Source organism: Aotus nancymaae, unplaced genomic scaffold (genome assembly GCF_030222135.1).
Source record: "Aotus nancymaae isolate 86718 unplaced genomic scaffold, 86718_ANA_hifiasm-v0.15.2.pri h1tg000003l, whole genome shotgun sequence".
NCBI lineage: Eukaryota > Metazoa > Chordata > Mammalia > Primates > Aotidae > Aotus > Aotus nancymaae.
In genome coordinates, this window is record NW_026988414.1 from 1,763,179 (window position 1) to 1,782,831 (window position 19,653).

Genomic DNA, 19,653 nt, shown 5'->3' on the forward strand with positions numbered 1-19,653 from the left:
ACGTTTTTCAACCTAGCACAATGTCCAAATCCACAAATGTTTCATTCCAATGCCTGTTCCCTCTGCCACTCACTATACTACCTCCAAAGACAATGACGGTGGTGCTGATAAGGATGGTGATGTTACCATCGTTTTGATGTTTACTAAGCACCAAGTTTTGTTCTAAGCATTTGACGCGCATTTGCTCATAAAAGCCTTACAACCACCTATGAGGTCTATTATTTATTATCCCCATTTTATAGCTGAGAAAATGGAGGCCCACAGAGGTAAAGTGACCTGCCGGAGGAATTACAACTAGGAAGCAGCAGAAATGAGAGTCCGATCTAGGTCAGTCTGACCCCAGACCCAAGCTGTCAACCACCCGTGAAGCTGTAGACACTCAGAACTCATTCCCCAGACTCTTGTCCTGCGCCTGCAGAGGGAGGGAGGTTCGTGACTGAGGGTGGGCACTTGCCAAACCGCTGGGCAGATGTGGCGTGCAGTCCCTCTGAGCAGGCCCGCCAGCTGCAGGGATGATTAAACCTGTGACCTTAGCTCCACGCAAGCCACCCTCCAGCATGTGAGCCCCAGAAGCCTGGCCTGAACCACCACTCCACAGACGGGGTTTTTTCCACTGGGCAAGTGGAGGGTGTGGCAAGCCCCACAAACTGTCTCAAACATGTGAGGAGCACACACGGGTGGAAAGGCCCAGCCCCTCACCCAGCTTCATGTGTCCCAGTGGACACAGTCAAGACTGTAGTCAGGCACTCAGAAATCAGTTTCAGAAATATCTCAGGCCAAGGCCTCTTCCTGGGGCCTGCCTTGCCCCCTGCTTCTCTCTCCAAGTGGGGCTGCAATTTTAGAGTGAGCCCTGGGTCCACACATCCCCCTCCTCCAGCTGCAGTGACCCCAGGCAGGTCCCGCACTCAGCTGCCACCATCGTCACACCGCCTCCCCTCCCCAAGACTCAGCTATCCCATCTCTAAAGGGAAGGGGCTGGAGAAAGTGATGGCAAACCTGCTAGAATTCTGACAGCCCCTAAGCCCGTCTGGGCAAACATGGTTCCCTTGAAGGCATCCTCGAGGGACAGACACAATGGCACAGGAGCCAACTGGGCAGGTGATTTTGCCCAAAGAGCCAAAATGGCTCCAGAACCTTTCTCTGCCTCCGCTTCAGTGTCCAGTTGCTTTCAGGAGTCCGGAAAACAACTCTCCTTGGGGTCTCCCCCCCAGGGCCTCTCCCTGAACACCCAGTGGTGGAGCCCACCTCCGCCCTGCCTGTCCCTGACAGCTCCACCCACTAATGTGCAATCAAGGAGATATTCCTGCCACCCTCACAGCCATTGCTTCTGCTGTTCCCTCTGCCTGAAGTGCTGTTCCCAGTCCTGCTCTGACTCTCCCCTACCCACTCAGCTTTTTTCCAACTCAGGTCAATGTCACTCACTCAGGAATGTCATTGCGGGAGCAGCCACAGCTGTGATGAGAGGCCTAGGAACTTGGCTATTTGCCATGGGCCTTTCTGGCTGGACTGCAGGTGCCAGGCAAGCCAGTACCCTGCCTGGTCCCCAGGGACCCCTTGAGAATTGAAGATGGAGTAAGTGATTAATGGGTATATCGGGATCCCCGGGAATCAGACCAGCTCAGGCTGTACAGGCTGACCTGACACACCCACCCACCTCTGCCCCTCTAAGGACCTCCTGCCCTGAGATCCATGGCTTCCTCACCATCTGGTCCTCCTCCTGCAAGGACCCTGGTCATCTCTCTCTAGTACCCCTCTCCTGCACAGATCCTCGCCTGGAAAGCCCTTTGACAACGTGTTATCTGGCCCAGCCAGGCCGCTCCTGGCCAACCATCAGGCGCCCTTGGAGTGACAGGGACGTGCCTAGTCTAGCTCACAGCCCACAGGCTGCTCAGACCTCCAGACCTCCAAGGAGAGACATCCCTGGGGCCAAGTTAAGAGAGTGACTTTTCCCCTCAGAACAAAGACTGATCGTTTCTACTTCATGAGGTGAGGCTGGTTAATTGCAATGTCACAGCCAGGCATGGTGGCTCACGCCTGTAATGCCAGCACTTTGGGAGGCTGAGGCGGGCAGATCACTGAGGTCAGGAGTTCACGACCAGCCTGGCCAACGTGGTGAAACCCCATCTCTACTAAAAACACAAAAATTAGCTGGGTGTGGTGGCGGGCGCCTGTAATCCCAGCTACTCGGGAGGCTGAGGCAGGAGGACCCCTTGAACCTAGGTTGCAATGAGGTGAGACCGTGTCACTGCACTCCAGCCTGGGGGACAGAGCAAGATTCCATCTCAAAAATAAATCAATAAATAAAAATAGCAATGTCGCTCAGGGTGACAATAAAAATCACACGCACACACACACAACCAGGAACACACAGCCAGAGTCAAGCCACTCCAGCTCCCAGGCAAGTATGTGGCCCCCACACAGCTGCTCTGCCCGCCGGCATCCTCACCTCTGACCGGCCTGGCAAAAGCCGTCTCTTCCCTTGGGAAAGATGATGGAGCACCAGGAGCCCGAGACACCCAGGGAGAAACTCCAGAAGACTATAAGGTCACCAATAATCCACACATGCAGATTAAGGCAGGACATCATTTCCCACCTAGCAAAGTAGCAAAAACAAACGGGAAAAAAAAGGCAGAGTGATGTCCCGGCAGGGGTGTGGGGAAACGCAGTCTCATCTTCCGTGGGCCCGGGGGGAAAATGGCACAGTGTGTTTGAGGGTAGTTGGATGGTGTCTATCGAAATGGAAAAAGCTCCTATGTTTTAACAAAGCAATTTTATTTCTGGGAATCTATTCTATAGATATGTTTGCAAATATGTGTGTGTTAATTGTGAAGAAACTGAAAGCAGCCTATTCTCCACTGTAGGGGGATGGGTGGGTAAATTAAGATAATTCCTCCAATGGCTTCTTAGGGAGTCATTTAAAAAAAATGGGAAGGATCTGTGTTTCCTGACAGGAAGAGGTATCCATGCCATACGATATGGGGGGAAGAAAGCAAGTTGTAAAACACTTTACATACTATAATTTTTTAAGTAGGTGTGTTTATGTACACGAATGAATGCATACACATGCATGCACACTAGATCTGGGAGGACACCAGAATATTAAAAGTGTTTGCACCTCTTGAGAGTAGTATTAGAATCTTTTACAAGCATGTATTAATTTTGCAATTCTTGAAGGGAGTGGATTATTAACCGAAAAAGCTAAACCCTGATGGTAAAACTTGACAAAAAATACAAAGGAAAAATACCACTTACGGATCACACACATGAAATGGAAGGCAAAACACCTAAACAAAATACTGGAAACTGTCATCCAGGTGCATGTTTAAGAATAATCCACCACGACCAAGCAAGACTTAAGCAAGAAACGCAAAAATAGTTTAAAATTAACACATTGGCCGGGCACGGTGGCTCACGGCTGTAATCCCAGTACTTTGGGAGGCCAAGGTGGGCAGATCACCTGAGGTCAGGAGTTCGAGACCAGCCTAGCCAACATCTAGTGAAACCCCATCTCTACTAAAAGAAATACAAAAATTAGCTGGGGTGGTGGAGCATATCTATAGTCCTAGCTACTTGGGAAGTTGAGACAGGAGAATCACTAGAACCTAGGAGGTGGAGGCTGCGGTCAATCAAGACGGCACCACGGCACTCCAGCCTGGGTGACAGAGTGAGACTCCATCTCTCAAAAAAAAAATAATAATGCATCACATTAATAGGTCAACAAAATGATCTTATAAACATTGCAATAAAGCAGAAAATCACTTGCTAAAATTCAGCGCCCATGCCTGTTTGAATTTTTTGTTTTGTTTTTGCTTTTTCTTGTTTTTTGAGTTAATTTTCTTTTAGTAAAATTGGGAATGAAAGCATCTTCTTTTACTTAATGGCAAAACTCAAACCAAGTATCAATATTATACAATGAGTGGTGTAAAATTAAAAGCAAGACAAGAAGTCCGGGCGCGGTGGCTCACGCCTGTAATCCCAGCACTTTGGGAGGCCGAGGCAGGTAGATCACCTGAGGTCAGGAGTTCGAGACCAGCCTGGCCAACATGGTGAAACCTTGTCTCTACTAAAAATATGAAAATTAGCTGGGCATGGTGGCACACGCCTGCAGTCGGGAGGTTAAGGCAAGAGAATCGCTTGAGCCTAAGGGGCAGAGGTTGTGTGAGCTGAGATCGCACCACTGCATTCCAGCCTGGGTGACAGAGACTGTCTCAAAAAAAAAGCAAGACAAGATAAGCGCAGCCATCACCATTATTTAGCACTGTTCTGACAGTTTTTACTGATAAATAATAAAAGACACTTAAAATATGTGAAATATTTGATTGGAAAAGAAGCAACAGTGTTATAATTTGGACAAGCTGTGTCTGTCAACCTAGAAAACTCAAGACATTACCAAAAAAATTAGAACTAGTTAAAACAAACAACTTCAGTAAAAGAAGCTGGAAAGAAAATTAATATATGAAATGAACTGCTTTCCAACATACTAGCAATACTCATTTGTAAAAAATGTAATGGAAAAAAATTCTCGGCAAAATAGTAACAAAAACCAAAATATTTTAAAATAATCTTAAAAAAAAAATGGGTGGAACCTAAAAAAACTGAATCTTTACCAAAAAAAAAAAAAAAAAAACACTATGATCTTTACTAAAAGAAATAAATGTGAACAGAAGGGCATGAGAATGATGGCGTTTTTTTAAAATGATAACTCTTCCCCAAAATTAAGATTTAACACAATTCCAAGAAAAGTCACAGTAGAAAAAATTGTTTGGAAGTTGACAAATTTTTCTATATGTTATCTAAAGAAAAAATTCTCAAGAAGATTTTGCAAAGCAAGAATAGGAGTAAAAAGAAGATGCTCAGGTCTGTAATCCCAGCACTTTGGAAGGCCAAGGTGGGTGGACCGCTTGAGCCCAGAAGTTCAAGACCAACCTGGGCAACATGGCAAGACCCTGTCAATACCAAATACACACACACACACACACACACACACAAACACACACACAAATTAGCCGGGCGTGGTGGCATGTGCCTGTGGTCCCAGCTACTCTGGGGCTGAAATGGGAGAATCACCAGAGTTTTGGGAGGTTGAGGCTGCAGTGAGCCATGATTGTGCCACTGCCCTCCAGCCTGGGCAACAGAATCAGACCCTGTCTCAAAGTTAAAAAAAAAAAAAGAAGAAGAAGAAGAAGAGGCCAGGCATGGTGGCTCATGCCTGTAATCCCAAGACTTTGGGAGGCTGAGGCGGGAGGATTATTTGAGGTCAGTAGTTCAAGACCAGCCTGGCCAACATGGTGAAACCCCATCTCTGCTAAAAATACAAAAATTAGCTGTGCATGGTGGCACACGCCTGTAATCCCAGCTACTGGGGAGGCTGAGGCAGGAGAATTCCTTAAACGCAGGAGGTGGAGGTTACAGTGAGCCAAGATTACACTACTGCACTCCAGCCTGGGTGACAGAGTGACACTCCACCTCAAAAAATACAAATAAATAAATAAATAATTTAAAAAGCAGCAGCAGCTGAAGAAGGTGTTGGCATAAGTAACTTTGGACGTGAGTGCAGTCTATAAGATTAAAAGCAAACTGTGTTCTAGTTAGTAAAGCTGTTTCCCATGGGGTCCTGCCCAAGAAGTCTGAAGCCACTGTCAATGTATACTGGAACTAAACAGCAAAGAAAAGGGATGGTGGATGACAGGAGGAAGGTTTGTCACTGTTATATGTGGAGGTTACAGATAAGGAACGGGAAGAGGTTTGAATACCCATATACCTAATACATCTAATCCTATATCTAATATAAATTGGAGTTAGAGATATCAGCATGAACTCATGTTTAGCTTAATATAGACACAGATAATTACATATAAAAGTATTTATAGATACAAGTACATACACAGGTTATATATACAACATACATCTCCTTGCCCTGTCAGCTAAGGGAGGTTTTAGAAGTAATGGCACCTCAGTGCCAATAAACGCACTTGGCACGGATGTCCTGGTTTCCAATCACAGGAACCAGGGCTCCTTGGAGGGAAACAGCAAATTCAAGGACTGAGGCAGGAATTACAGAAGATGAACCCGGAGCCTCTACCAGCGCCAGAAAGTAGGAATGTGCTTTAAAAACACCCCGCATACACAACAATGGGGGGTGTCCTAGGAACACAGAAGCCAACTGAATGAGCTCCCAATGACCACAGCCAGCAACATTTGAGGAGTGAAATAAAGTAGTTTAGGATCATAATTTAAAGTACAAAATAGCTAGCCATGATTCCATGCTGACGTAGATAAGTAATTGAGTTAATTAATAAATGGAGCAGAAGAGACAACTCTCATGCAGAACAATTCCAAATAATCCCACATAGATACTCTACCCCCAAGGGCGTGGAGCATAGCTCCCCCTTTTTAAATGTGGGCTACACATAGTGAGTGACTTTCTTCCAGAGAGTACAGTATGGAAAGAGAGAAGGGAAAAAAGAGTAACTCCATGGTAGAGAAATCTGAAAAATACTACCCGAGTCAGGCAATCAAGCTTGACATCAACAGTGACAGAGTTCTCTTGATATGAGATGATAAGAACGGTATTTTAACACCGGGTCTTCCTCCCCAAAACATGACCCAGTCTAACTTGAGAAAAACATTAGACAAATAATGATTGAGGGAAAATGGCTGACCAGTATTCCTCCAAACTGTCAAGGTCATTGAAATGAAAGTAAACCTGAGAAACTCACAACCTGAGTTGCTGAAGGAGACACAATTAACGTATCCTGGATGGGATCCCGGAGCGGAAAAAGGGCACTAAAGAGAAACCAAGGAAGGCCGGGCGCCATGGCTCGTGTATGTAATCCCCATGCTTTGGGAGGCGGAGGCAGGAAGACCACTTGAGGCCAAGCGTTTGACACCAGCCCCTATCTCTACAAAAAATTAGCCAGGTGTGGTGGTGCGCTCCTGTAGTCCCAGCTACTCGGGAGGCTGATGTTACTAACATCTTACATATCTATTCGACATTTATCACAACTAATAAAACAAATATTGATACATTATGATTAACCAAAGTCCACACTTTATTGAGATTTTCTATTTTTCTTTTTGTTGTCAATGTTTTCTTTCTGAGACAGGGTCTTGCTCTATCGCCCAGACTGGAGGGCAGTGGCACAATCATAGCTCCCTGCAACCTTGAACTCCTGGGTTCAAGGACACCTCAGCTCCAAAAGCACTAGAATTACAAGTGTGAACCACTGAGCCCAGCCTACCAATTTTTTCAATTCCAAATTAAACAATTAAATGTAAAGAGAGGAAAATAAAACAAAATACACACATACACAAACCCTAGAACATCTACCTAACCGGTTTTGTGATAGGAAAAAAAAAAACCTTTATAAGCACCTAAGAAATCACAAAGGAAAAAATAGATTTCTCTACATAAACATGTAAAACTTAGAACATCAAGAATTACAAATACTAAAAGACAAGCAACCAGGAAAAATACTAACCACATTAAAAAAATAAAAATACTGTTAAGGCCAGGCGTGGTAGTTCACGCCTGTAATCCCAGCACTTTAGGAGGCTGAGGTGGGCAGATCACGAGGTCAGGAGTTCGAGACCAGCCTGACCAACATGGTGAAACCACGTCTCTACTAAAAATAGAAAAATTAGCAGGGCGTGGTGGTGTGAGCCTATAATCCCAGCTACTCAGGAGGCTGAGGCAGGAGAATCACTTGAATGCAGGAGGTGGAGGTTGCAGTGAGCCAAGATTACGCCACTGCACTCCAGCCTGGGCAACAGAGTGAGACTCCGTCTCAAAAAAAAAAAAGAAAAAAAAGTTAATATCATCAGCAAAAAGTCCTCATTCCAACTAAAAATAAAACCACTAAAACTTCAAGTGAAAAATGTGCAAAGAGGGCCGGGCGTGGTGGCACACACCTGTAATCCCAGCACTTTGGGAGGCCGAGGCAGGTGGATCACAAGGTCAAGAGATTGAGACCATCCTGGCCAACATGGTGAAACCCTGTCTCAACTAAAAATACAAAAATTAGCTGGGCGTGGTGGTGCGTGCCTGTAGTCCCAGCTACTTGGGGGGCTGAGGCAGGAGAATTGCTTGAACTCAGGAGGCAGAGGATGCAGTAAGCCGAGACTGAGCCGCTGCACTCCAGCCTGGTGACACAGTGAGACTCTGTCTCAAAAAGAAAAAGAAAAATGTGCAAAGAAACTGACAGTTTACAAAAGAAGAAATTCACACCAAAAATATCCAGTGAACACTTGAAAGACACATTGAACCTCACTGGCAATCGAAACAAGAAGATATCACTCTCCATTTTTGAATTAGAAAAGAAATGTTTCTATATTAATTTCCAGTGTTGGGCATGGCTGCACTGAAACGGGCCCCTAAAATGCTTCTGGTGGAAGTTCCATCTCCTGAAACATTCTAGAAAACAACTTGAAGAGTCATCCACCCACTCGGTGTGTTAAAAATGGCCTAGGAATTCCACTTCGAGGAACTTAAGCCTACATAAAAACCAATGAAAGATGCAAAGCTTTTATCAAGAGAATGTTTTAGTGACATTTTAATAGAGAAAAACTGAAAACAACCTAAATTTTAGCACCAGATCTTGATTTCTACTACCATTAAAAAAAAAAAAAAAAAAAGGAACCAGGACTCTTTTGAAACGATTAGCACATTTCTAACTTTTCCGCTTTGGGAACATACAACTTTTTAATTTAGAAACTGTAAAAAATATTTCCAAAGCACAGATCTTAGTCTGTCTCCAAGCACATACAGTCCAGAACCACCGCTGTTTGCCCTGCGCCGCCTCCTGGGGTTTAGGAGAGGGGCTTCCTTTAAGAAAACCCTCCCAGTGTGCAGCTCTGGGGCTGGAAAAGACAGCTACAACCCCTATTTCTCACGCTCCTCTTCCACCAATGGGGATTCTATTTGCAGATTCAAAAGGCACAGCCAGGCCTAAATCACAGCTCCAAACTGCTGCTCAGAAGCCCTTGGTGGCTGTTCACAGCCCATAGAAGGAAAAAGAAACCCAAGTCCGCTAAGACATCAGACCTGCGGTCACGGCTGCGTCCAATCTTGCCCCTCCCCACTTTCCCGCTCCATTCCTGCAATGCACACGCAGCTCCACACATACCTGTCCCTCCACATCAGCCCTCCTGTCCACCCCCCGGTCCTTACCCAGCCAGCTCCACATGCCCCAGGGAGTCCTCTGTCCTGCTGTGTCCCCAGCACCTGGCATTTGCCAGGCAAACGGCCAAAATCCTGTAAATATTCACTCATGTTCTTCAAACATTCACTCATGCTGCTTCCTCAGAGGGTCTTTCCTTAGTCTCCTTCCTTGCTTACTGGCCCATGCCCAGGAGTTGACACCTGAGCCACCACGTGTCACCATCTACTCCCCACCCGGCCTGTCCCGAAGAGCTGCCAGCCCTGGGGAATAAAGCCTGTCCCCTTCACACTGTGAGCCTCCCTAGGCTCTACACGGAACAACGGCTCCATGAGGCTGAAGTCTCCCCAACGTATGAACCTGGGGGTGTCACTCGGAAGCTAATGTGGGGACCCGGGATGGGGGACTGGTTTTTTGTTTCATAGAGGATGGAGTGAGGGGCTGAGCCTGGTGAGAGCTGGAGAGCTGCATATCAGCTCAGTGCCTGGAGAGGACAGGCAAGGGGAGGAGTAGGAGCGGGGCTTCCTGAGGCTCGTGGCCACAGAGGGGTCGGCAAGGACAGTCTCAGGAGCCCTGGTCTGGGCTTCAGGACATGACATCTGGCTCCGTCCGAAAGGCTGCTATCCTGCCTGGCCACTGGAGCCACACATTTCAGAGACAAATGTGGGTTATAATTCAGGAATGACGTCATCCTGGCAGGTGGCCTTGGGGAAGTCTCCTTAGTGTCCTGAGCCTCAGTTTCTCCAACTGTAAGATAAAGGGGTAGATTTGATGGCCTCTAAGCAACTTCAGCGTCAGGTCTTTGGAAGCCCCAGAAGAATTCAGAAAGGGGGTGAGAGAGCTGGGGAGATGGAGGGTGACCTGCATTCTAGCTCAAGTGCCAGAGCACGCTTCACAGCCCAGCTCCTCACAACCCTACAACCTGCCTGCCCCTGACTGCAGGGTAGAAGCTGTCCATCTGATGTTCCTCGAAATCTTTGTCCAGAGCCCTGGCTTCCCAGCTTTGATCTGCAGAGCCATGAGGTGCCCAGAACTCCTGGAAGCAGAGGGGCCTCCAAACCCCTAGACCACAAACTCAGCCTGAAGCCTACGGAGAACGATGTCTTGCCAAAGTTTTGTCCTTTTTCTAAGAACCTGTAATGATATTGTGATTAACAAATGCAAATCCTTCTAAAAGGACTTGCTAACTCACACAGCCAATGGCCACTGTCTGTTTCCTCAGCACAAGAGCACTTTGCAGTACAGTTTTGTAAGGAATTTGGTTTTTTGTTTTGTTTTGTTTTTGCTTTATAAAGCTATCCTTGACGGGGGGTGAATGCTGGAGAGATGTGATAAAGCAAAATAGGACTCAGAGGCTCTCGGTGGTGAGCAGAGGCTCTTCAATGTACGTTTCTCCCCATTTTACTGTAACTTTATAATTTTTCATTAAAAAACGGGGGGAGGCTGAGTGCAGTGGCTCATGCCTGTAATGCCAACACTTTGGGAGGCTGTGGGAGGATCACTGAGGCCAAGAGTTTGAGACTGGCCTGAGCAATACAGAGAGACTCCATGTCTACAACAAATTTTAAAAAATCAGCCAGGCATGGTGGTGTGTGCTTGTAGTCCCAGCTACTTGGGAGGCTAAGGCAGTAGGATCGCCTGAGCCCAGGAGTTTGAGGCTGCAGGGAGGCATGATCACACCACTTCACTCCAGCCTGGGTGACAGATTCTGTCTCAAAAAAAAAAAAAGAAAGAAAGACATAGAAGTTGGGGGAAGCAGTCCTGCTCCTCGCGGCGGGGAACCTGCAGCTCACTCAGCAACTGCTCCCCCTGGGACTCCACAGTGGAGCCGCCTAGGGACCCTTTCAAGGGCGCCCCTAACACAGAGCTACGAGAAGAGGTTAAATAGGGACCTTTCAAGGGCGCCCCTAACACGGAGCTGCAAGAAGAGGTTAAAGGGGAAGCAGAGGTGCAGCCCGCAGGGAAGGAGGAGTTAGGGCGTGACGCATCTGCGAGAACACAACAGGTGGAGGTCACCGGGCCAGCGCAGGAGGGGCGCTGCTCTTTCCCCAGGAAAGACAGGCAAGGGGGCAAGACCAGCAAGGGCGAGTCCGCTCCCCACTGCGGGGTCCGTGGTGGACCCCATTTCGTTCCAACGCCTGCCTCTGGGAGCTGTTCCGGTCTCCAAGCCTATGCTGGGAGCGAATTCTAAGAATTAGCCAAAGGGAAAACCCTGCAAAAGCTCGCGGCGTCCCAAGTCCTCGACAGGAACACCTCATTTCAACATCTCAGCAGGTCTGGGAGGCCGTCCTCACCATTTCATAGGTGGGGATGGCAAGGCGCGGGAAGGTGAGGTCCCTTGCTGAAGTCTCACCACGGCGCAGGAGAGCCGGGAGAGCAGGTTCCCTGGGCGATCTGGGCGAGGGAATGTTCAGGGGAGGGAAGGGACGGCTGCAAGTAGTGCCCAGGTGCCCAGGGTCCCCACGGCGCAGATGTGCCGAGAAGGTGTGCCCGCCAAGCGGCAGCGCAGCCCACAACATGCAGATTCGTTCGGGGCCAGGCCAACTGAGGGGGTCGGGCAGGTGAGCGCACCGCGAAGGGGGCGCCCAGCGGGCGGGGGCACTACCTGGGTCGTGGAAGGGCACCAGTGCGTAGTTGACGATGGCCTGGCTGCGGCGGCTCAGGCTGCGTTCGAGAATGCGCGAGGCGCCGTCGATCACCTGCATCAGGTCGTCCCACATGGAGCCAGTGACGTCGAAGACGAAGGCCAGGGTGGCGTCCCCTGTGGTGGGGAGCATCGCCGTCCCAGGAGCTCCGGCCACCGCCGCTGCCACAGAGACCGCGGCCAGCAGCCTCAGGAGGGGCGCCCCGGGCATCATGCTGAGCGCGGCTCTGCGGTAGAGGCGCAGGTTGGAGCGAGCACGGTCGCCCCGTGCACACAGCGGCTGCAGCCGGTGCGGTGCCTCGCTCCGCTCCTGTCGGGCCAGTGCGCGAGGGATAGGGGCAAGCACGCGGTGGGTCCCCCTGCTGGGAGCCCGAGGCGGGTCCTAGAGCCCACCCCGTTCAGGGTCACGGGCCCGCCTCCTCCGCTCCCCCCACCATGACTCAAACTTTCCCAGCCCCACAGTTCTCCCGTCCAGATCCGAGGTTAGGGGAGGACGCTGGGCGGACGGCAGAAGGGAGCTGGGGCCTCGGCCAGGGCGGCGAGGGATGGGGACATGCAGGATGCAGTGGACACCTGCGCCTCCCGCTGATGGCACGCCACGCTGCAGGGGTGGAAGAGAAGGAGGGGGAAACGCGAGCCTCCAACCCCAACTCCCCCAACCCCTGCCTGGCCAAGGCAGACCCTGGCTTCTGCAGTTCCCTCCACCCAGTGCTGCCACAACATCCCCCACCCCTGCCCCTAACACACACACAAACTCCGCCATGCCTTTTCCTTCTACTGGGTGGGCTCTCTGCTTCCCGGTTATTGCAATCATTACTGTTGTTATAATCAACAAGAAGTCTTGTTATTAATCACATTCTAAGCATTTTCAGTTATTCGCTTGAAGGCTGGCTGCAACCCTAGGGTGAAACACGACCTCTAAACCCATTTTACAGATGAGCAAACTGAGGCTCGGAGAGGTGAAGACATTTGCCCCAGGTCACTCAGTTCTCAAGCAATGAAGACAAGATTAGAGACCAGATCTAGAAAGACTCCAAAGGCCCAGGCTCTGCTGCCTCCCTTGTGTTAAAATACATTGTCACCAGTCACCTGGTGACTCCAGAAGATAAGGGCTACCCTCCTGCCCATCCGCCTCCCCAGCCCCATGGGCTGCTTGTGTGGATGCTGTGTCCCACCTGAGGTGCTTCCCTGAGCTGGGTTCAGCCTCCAGCCCCCCACAGCGCTGCCGCAGATCCAGATGGGCTCAGGCATGGCTGCTCATCTCAGGCTGTGTTCTCAGGACCTGTTTCACGCCTCTCTCCCCGCTGGCCTATGAGCCACTTGAGGGCATGGCTGGGCCTTGGTCTACACTGGATGAGCCCCCAGTTCCCAGCCCAGACCCAAGCACGTGGTGGGGAGTCACTAATGTTGCCTAAATAAACAAATGGCGGCTTCTGTGGATATGCCTGGTTTTGAGTCATGTGAGAGAAGGTAGCTAACCCCCTCAGTCCCTCCTCTCAGAACCCTGTGGTCCCAGAGATATGGCTGAGGGCGCTGGGTCTGTGAGTCGGGGGTGGCGGGGGCTTTCTTGAGCCCCTGTCCCCACAGAGTCCTCAGCCAGGAAGCCTCCCACCCTAAGCTCCTCTTTCCCCTATAGTCTCAGCTCAGACCCCGTCTCTGAGGCTGCTTCTCAACCCCTGACCTGCAGCTCACATTTCTCTGAGCTCTGTCCTGGCTCTGACCACACGCACGTCATGTCTGTGGGTCTGCCCCTCCCACTCTGACCCACTCTGACCGTAAGTTCTATGGCAGAGACGCCGTACCTGGCATATGGTAGGTGCCTAAGGAAGGTCTGCCACCTGAATGGGGCAGTAGACATCAGAGAAGCTTGGCAGCTGGGCATTGGCCACAGTGGGAGGCAGCACACATCCCAGGGACTCCGTTCTAGCCCACGGCTGGGGCCCCAGGGAAATGGTCTCCCACGGAGCTGCCTGTCTCGTGGGATATAGTGCAACCAGGCGCCCAGACCCAGCAAGGGAGTGGAACTTGCACCCACCCAAGTTCAACAGAAGCTGAGTCACCTGCGCTTCTGAACGCTGGCTCTTTAAATCTCCCTGGGCTAAGTCTGTGATTGCCCCCAGAGTCTGGGCAGGGCTGGGCCAGCTGTTGGAGAGAGAACAGAGGCCCCAGCTGTGAGGAAGCAAAAGCCAACAGGAGCCAGGACCCAGGCAGGACTCACAAAGGGTGACATTCCAGGCACAGTGCAGGGAACATTTGGGGACAAAGGTCCTTCAGTCATTCACACCACAAAGATTTGCTGAGCCCAAGCTGTGGTCAGGCACCCTGCTAGGCGTGAGAGCAGCTGGGGGTGGTGGGGAGATGAAGACGCAGAAGACATGCTTCCCACCCCGGGGAGAAGAGACATGTAAACACATAATTCTAAGTCAGTGAGATAAGTGCTAATAGAGGAATTACCAAGAGAGCTCTGGGAGCTCAGAGGAAGGAGTGGCTGAGCCTAAGAGGTCAGAGGAGGCCACAGAATGAGGCTGAGAAGTCTTAAAGAACAAGCAGGGAAGGGTATTTGAGGAACAGGAACAGCATGTGCAAAGGCAGGAAGATCTGAGATCCCAACTGGCAGGCAGCCCTGCACAACCAGCCAGGGGACAGCAAGCAGAGAACAAAGACCAGATCACAAAGGACCTTTGGTATCTTGCGAATGCACTTGGGGTTTCTCTGAGGACACCGGGGAGCTACTGAAGAATGCAGGCCAGGAAGCCACCTGATTTGATGTGCATTTCAGACAGGTCACAGCAGAGAAGTTCAGAGGGTGGACCTTGTCGATGCCAGGAAGCCACAAACCTACTCAAGGACGTCAGGGCAGAGCTGGCCCCAAAGAAAGCAAGCAAGATGCCCCTACCCAAGCTGGTCACCAGGGACAAATGGAATCACGGATTTGGGTCCTGAAACAGCCTGATTACCTGGAGCAAAGCCCTCCCCTCCCTGCAGCTGGGCCTCTTCATTCATATAATGATTTTGAGATGGAAGGGAGGCTAACAAGATGACCTCTGATGTTTCTTGCAGGCTTTCCTCTCTGGAACCACCACCCTGGTCCCTCAGAGACACGGGAAAGGTACAAGGGAAAGTCTAAGCTCATCTTGGCACTGCTTCCCCCAACTGCCAGCAAAGAGAGGCTTGTGCAGGCATCCGTCATCTGTCTGCCATAGCTCCATCAAAGAGTAATGTCTGGCCTGATCCCAATGCCCATCCAGGGTGACTGGAGGTGCTGCCTCAAGCACCGTCCTCTCCAAGTGCTCAGGGCTTCCCAAGAATGTAACCGTGGAGAGAGATCCAAGATGGCTGATCACTAGCAGCTCGGGCTCATAGCTCCCAGTGAAAGCGCGGACAACGAGAGGACGCCACACTTTCAGATGAATATTTGTTGCTCACGGACCAAGAGATTCCCAGCGGAGGAGCCCCACGGGTCGCCAGGGCAACTCTTGTGGCCAGCGCGGTGGTTTTGCTGGCGCCTTAGCATGGCAGTTCTTGGTGCAGAGTCTGGAGATTCCCAGGCAGAAAAGCACCATCAATCTTAACACCGCTGTTTTGGCCGGCGCAGTGGATTGCTCAGATTTCGGCTCTGGGAATCAACAAGTTGGATGTCAGCTCAGAGACCTAGTTAGAAAGTCGGTAATTACAAAGACAACAGATGGATAAATATATGATGAAGGGAAGAAACCAGCCTAAAAAGGCAGAGAATACTCAAAATCAGAATGCCTCTCCCTCTACAGGGGATCGCAATTCCTCATCAGTAACGGAACAAGGCTTAATAGATTACGAGTGTGTTCCAATAACAGAAGCAGGTTTCAAAAAGTGGGTGATAAGAAACTTCTGTGAATTAAAAGAACTTGTTATAACCCAATGCAAAGAAACTAAGAACCTTGAAAAAAGGTTTGATGAAATGTTAACGAGAATGGACAATTCAGAGAGGAATATAAGTGAATTGATGGAGCTGAAAAACACAACACGAGAACTTCGCGAAGCATGCACAAGTTTAAACAGTCAAATTGATCAAGCAGAAGAAAGGATATCAGAAGTCGAGGACCAGCTCAGTGAAATGAAACGAGAAGACAAGATTGGAGAAAAAAGGATAAAAAGGAATGAGCAAAGTCTCCAGGAAATATGGGACTATGTGAAAAGACCTAATCTATGTTTGATAGGTGTACCTGCATGTGACGAAGAGAATGAATCCAAGTTGGAAAATACTCTTCAGGAGATTATTCAGGAAAACTTTCCCAACCTAGTAAGGCAGGACAATATTCAACTCCAGGTAATACAGAGAACACCACAAAGATATTCCTCAAGAAGACCAACCCCAAGGCACATAATCGTCAGATTCATTAGGGTTGAAATGAAGGAGAAAATACTAAGAGCAGCCAGAGAGAAAGGTCAGGTTACCCACAAAGGGAAGCCTATCAGACTTACAGCAGATCTCTCAGCAGAAACCCTACAAGCCAGAAAAGAGTGGGGGCCAATATTCAACATCCTTAAAGAAAAGAACTTTCAACCCAGAATTTCATATCCAGCCAAACTAAGCTTTATAAGTGAAGGAAAAATTAAATCTTTTGCAAACAAAGAAGTACTTAGAGACTTCACCACCACCAGGCCTGCTTTACAAGAGCTTCTGAAAGAAGCACTACACATATAAAGGAACAACCAATATCAGCCTTTCCAAAAATATGTCAAAAAGCAAAGAGCATTCACACAATGAAAAATTTACACTAACTAATGGGCAAAACAGCCAGCTTGCATCAAATGCCAGTATTAAACTTATATATATTCTAATTGGATAAAAAGCTAAAACCCATCGGTATGCTGTATCCAGACCCATCTCACATGCAACGATACACAAAGACTCAAAACAAAGAGAAGGAGGAAGATTCATCAACCAAACAGAGAGTAAAAATAAACAAATAAACAAAAAGCAGGAGATGCAATTCTCTCCTCTGATAAAGTAGACTTTAAAGTAACAAAGAGCAAAAGAGGCAAAGAAGGACATTATATAATGGCAAAAGGATCAATGTAACAAGAAGAGCTAACGATTCTATAGATCAACGAGACAGAAAATTAACAAGGGCATCCAGGACTTGAACTTAGACCCGGAACAAGTAAATTTAATAAACATTTATAGAACTCTCCACTTCAAATACACAAAACATACATTACCACCTCACACCTATTCCAAAAGTGACTACATAATTGGAAGTAAATCACTCCTCAGTAATCGCATAGCATTTCATAGGTTTAAATGAAACATTGGTTGGCTGCTTGTTTGTTATTTTCTTCCCTTATTCCTTCCTGTTTACATCATTAAGTATAATTATTGGTATAAAAGAGGTTTTCAATACCCATTACTAAACTGCATTCTAGCCTGGGCAAGAAAGCAATACTCCCATTCTCTCTCTCTCTTTCTTTTTTCTTCCTCTTCTTCATTCTTTTTTTCTTTCAAAAAAAAAAAGTTCAAAAGCACTTGTAAATCTATTTTTAAATTCCCACATATTGCAAAAGATAAGAATCTGCTATGATCACAACCCCAAGAATTTATTACTGTTCATAATCTGTGAGTCTAAGTTGCTTCATAGACAAAATGAGGACCCAGTTTTACAAAAAAAAAAAAAAAAAAGAATGTAACCGTTATCGTGCATAATCAAAGCGAGCAAGGCCTGCAGAGCAGCCCTGCCCAGAGAAAACACACCTGAACCTCATCAATCAATTTCCATCCCACCACCTTGACTTGACAGCAGGCTGCCTGGGAATCCCACATTTTTCCTGTTTCTAGAAGAATTGGTCTCAGGGGAGGTGTTTTCTAACACAGCACATTTGCTGTAGACAGCCATAGAGAGCAAGCATGTGCTGTGGGCCGCCCCTTAAAGGAAGCATGCATGGGTACTGCTCAACCTGCCGAGTTCAGCCCTGGCTCACGAACCCAGTTCTGCGGACTGTGTCTGCACTGGGGATCGGTGTGCAGAGGGGCTAGATCAAAACCCAGGACTCCGAACACATGGCCAGTCCAGGAAAAATGACTCCTCTCTACCAGTGGCCCTTCCTTCCTCTTCCCTATGCCCTGCTCCCTAAATGCCTTCTAGTCTTGGCCACATTAAATCTGTGATTCTAGGCTAGGCGAGGTGGCTCACACCTGTAATCCCAGCACTTTGGGAAGCCAAGGCGGGTGGTCACCTGAGGTCAGGAGTTCGAGACCAGCCTGGCCAACATGGTGAAACTCCATCTCTAGTAAAGATACAAAAATTAGCTGGGTGTGGTGGGGGGACCCATAATCCCAGCTTCTTGGGAGGCTGAGGCAGGAGAATCTCTTGAACCTGGGAGCCAGAGGTTGCAGTGAGCCAAGATTGTGCCACTGCACTCCAACCTGGGGGACAGGGAGAGACTCCATCTTAAAAAATAAAAGTAAATAAATAAATTTGTGATTCTAACATTCCCCACTCACTTCGTCCCATCCCAGCCCTCATCCTCGGGGAATCCTCTCTGCTCCTCTGAGAGAGTAAAAATACTAAGGGTGGAGAGGATTGGCCAGCCTCAAGGAAGGCCAGCCCCTGTACTGACCCCTCCTCATGCGCCCCCTCAGCAACCTTTAATGTCAACATCTCCTCTTCATGGAAGGGATGAGACAACTGAAACTTCGAGAGGTGAAGTCCTGTGTCCGGGCCGGGCTCTGTGTCGGTGTGTCCCTTCCCACAAGCCTGTGACCCACTCCACCACTCCACACTGCCCCAGAAACATGGGGCAATGATTTGTACAGGAATCCCAGCAGGCAGAACGCCTTCTAGAACTAACCAGGAGCTTTGGTGTCTTCCCCAGGCATTCAGAGTCCTCTGGAGCAGTTCCCCAGCCTGGACTCAGACTCAAGCTTCAGACGCTAAGCATTGAAATGCTGGAATAGTCACAGCCTACTCATGTGTCACCAGAAGGCCTGGGCAAAAGGCAGACAAATCACCCCAGGAATGAAGCAGGGGCTTCTGCCCTCCCAGAGCCTGAGAATTAAAAACAGTTTCAAATCCTTGTTTCGCTCCACTAGGAAAAATTAAATAATTAAGTGGGGGCCTGGAAAACAAGACTAGCAGGAAGTCGGAGGAACTGACAAACAACTGGGAACGATGAAGCTACCGAGGACGGGCCGGAGGAGCCAAGAAGCTGGAATCTGCGTGCCTGCGCCGAGCGCTCCAGGCAGCCAGCACTTGATGATTTACTGCTGAATCCAGTCCCTCTACGGACCAGCCTTCAAGTCACGTGGACCGTAAGGAATGGTTTGAGACCATCCCAAGAAATATGTGGGCAGCTCAAGAGATGCAGGAACTGTTGCCCCTCCCCATGTTTTGAGAACAAACAAGTAAAAGCTAAACCAGGGTCAAGCACTCCGAGACTCGCTCCCAGGCCGGGCCCGGCATCCCCTGGACAGGGCTCATGTCCTACTGAGCCCCTGATGCTGACCTCAGGGGAGAAGGAGCCCGCCTCATTGCTACGGGTGTTGCTCACTGTTCGGGCAGTAAACTAAGCCTTGTTGTCATTTATGGCCATTTTGTCACCTTTATCATTGTCATCAGTGGCTGGCAAGAATATCTACAGTGAGTTGAAGTTTACTGTCTGTCCTTTTATTCTGTCCTCTCTCTCTCTCTGTCTCATAATTAAAAATTCCATTTAACCGTTATGTGTATTTTGACAGTCACTGTTGGCTTCCTACCCTAAATTCTTCCCTACCTTCTTCCTGGAAAGGCTGGCTTGCTTTCTGGCTTTCTGGTTCAGGTGACTATTCTTCCTCCACGTGACTTGAGGAAGGTGAACCCTTTCCCCTCCCCAAAG

General features: G+C 48.9%; 1 protein-coding gene across 1 annotated transcript in view; it reads right to left on the minus strand.

Annotated features, from left to right (window-relative positions):
* Window positions 1–12,016, minus strand: part of HMCN2 (hemicentin 2) — a 162,606-nt gene extending 150,590 nt beyond the window's left edge. Inside the window, exon 1 of the mRNA XM_064377021.1 lies at window positions 11,764–12,016. Coding sequence (XP_064233091.1) covers window positions 11,764–12,016 — 253 coding nt within the window. The remainder of the gene's footprint in view (window positions 1–11,763) is intronic.
* Window positions 12,017–19,653: the final 7,637 nt, after the last annotated feature.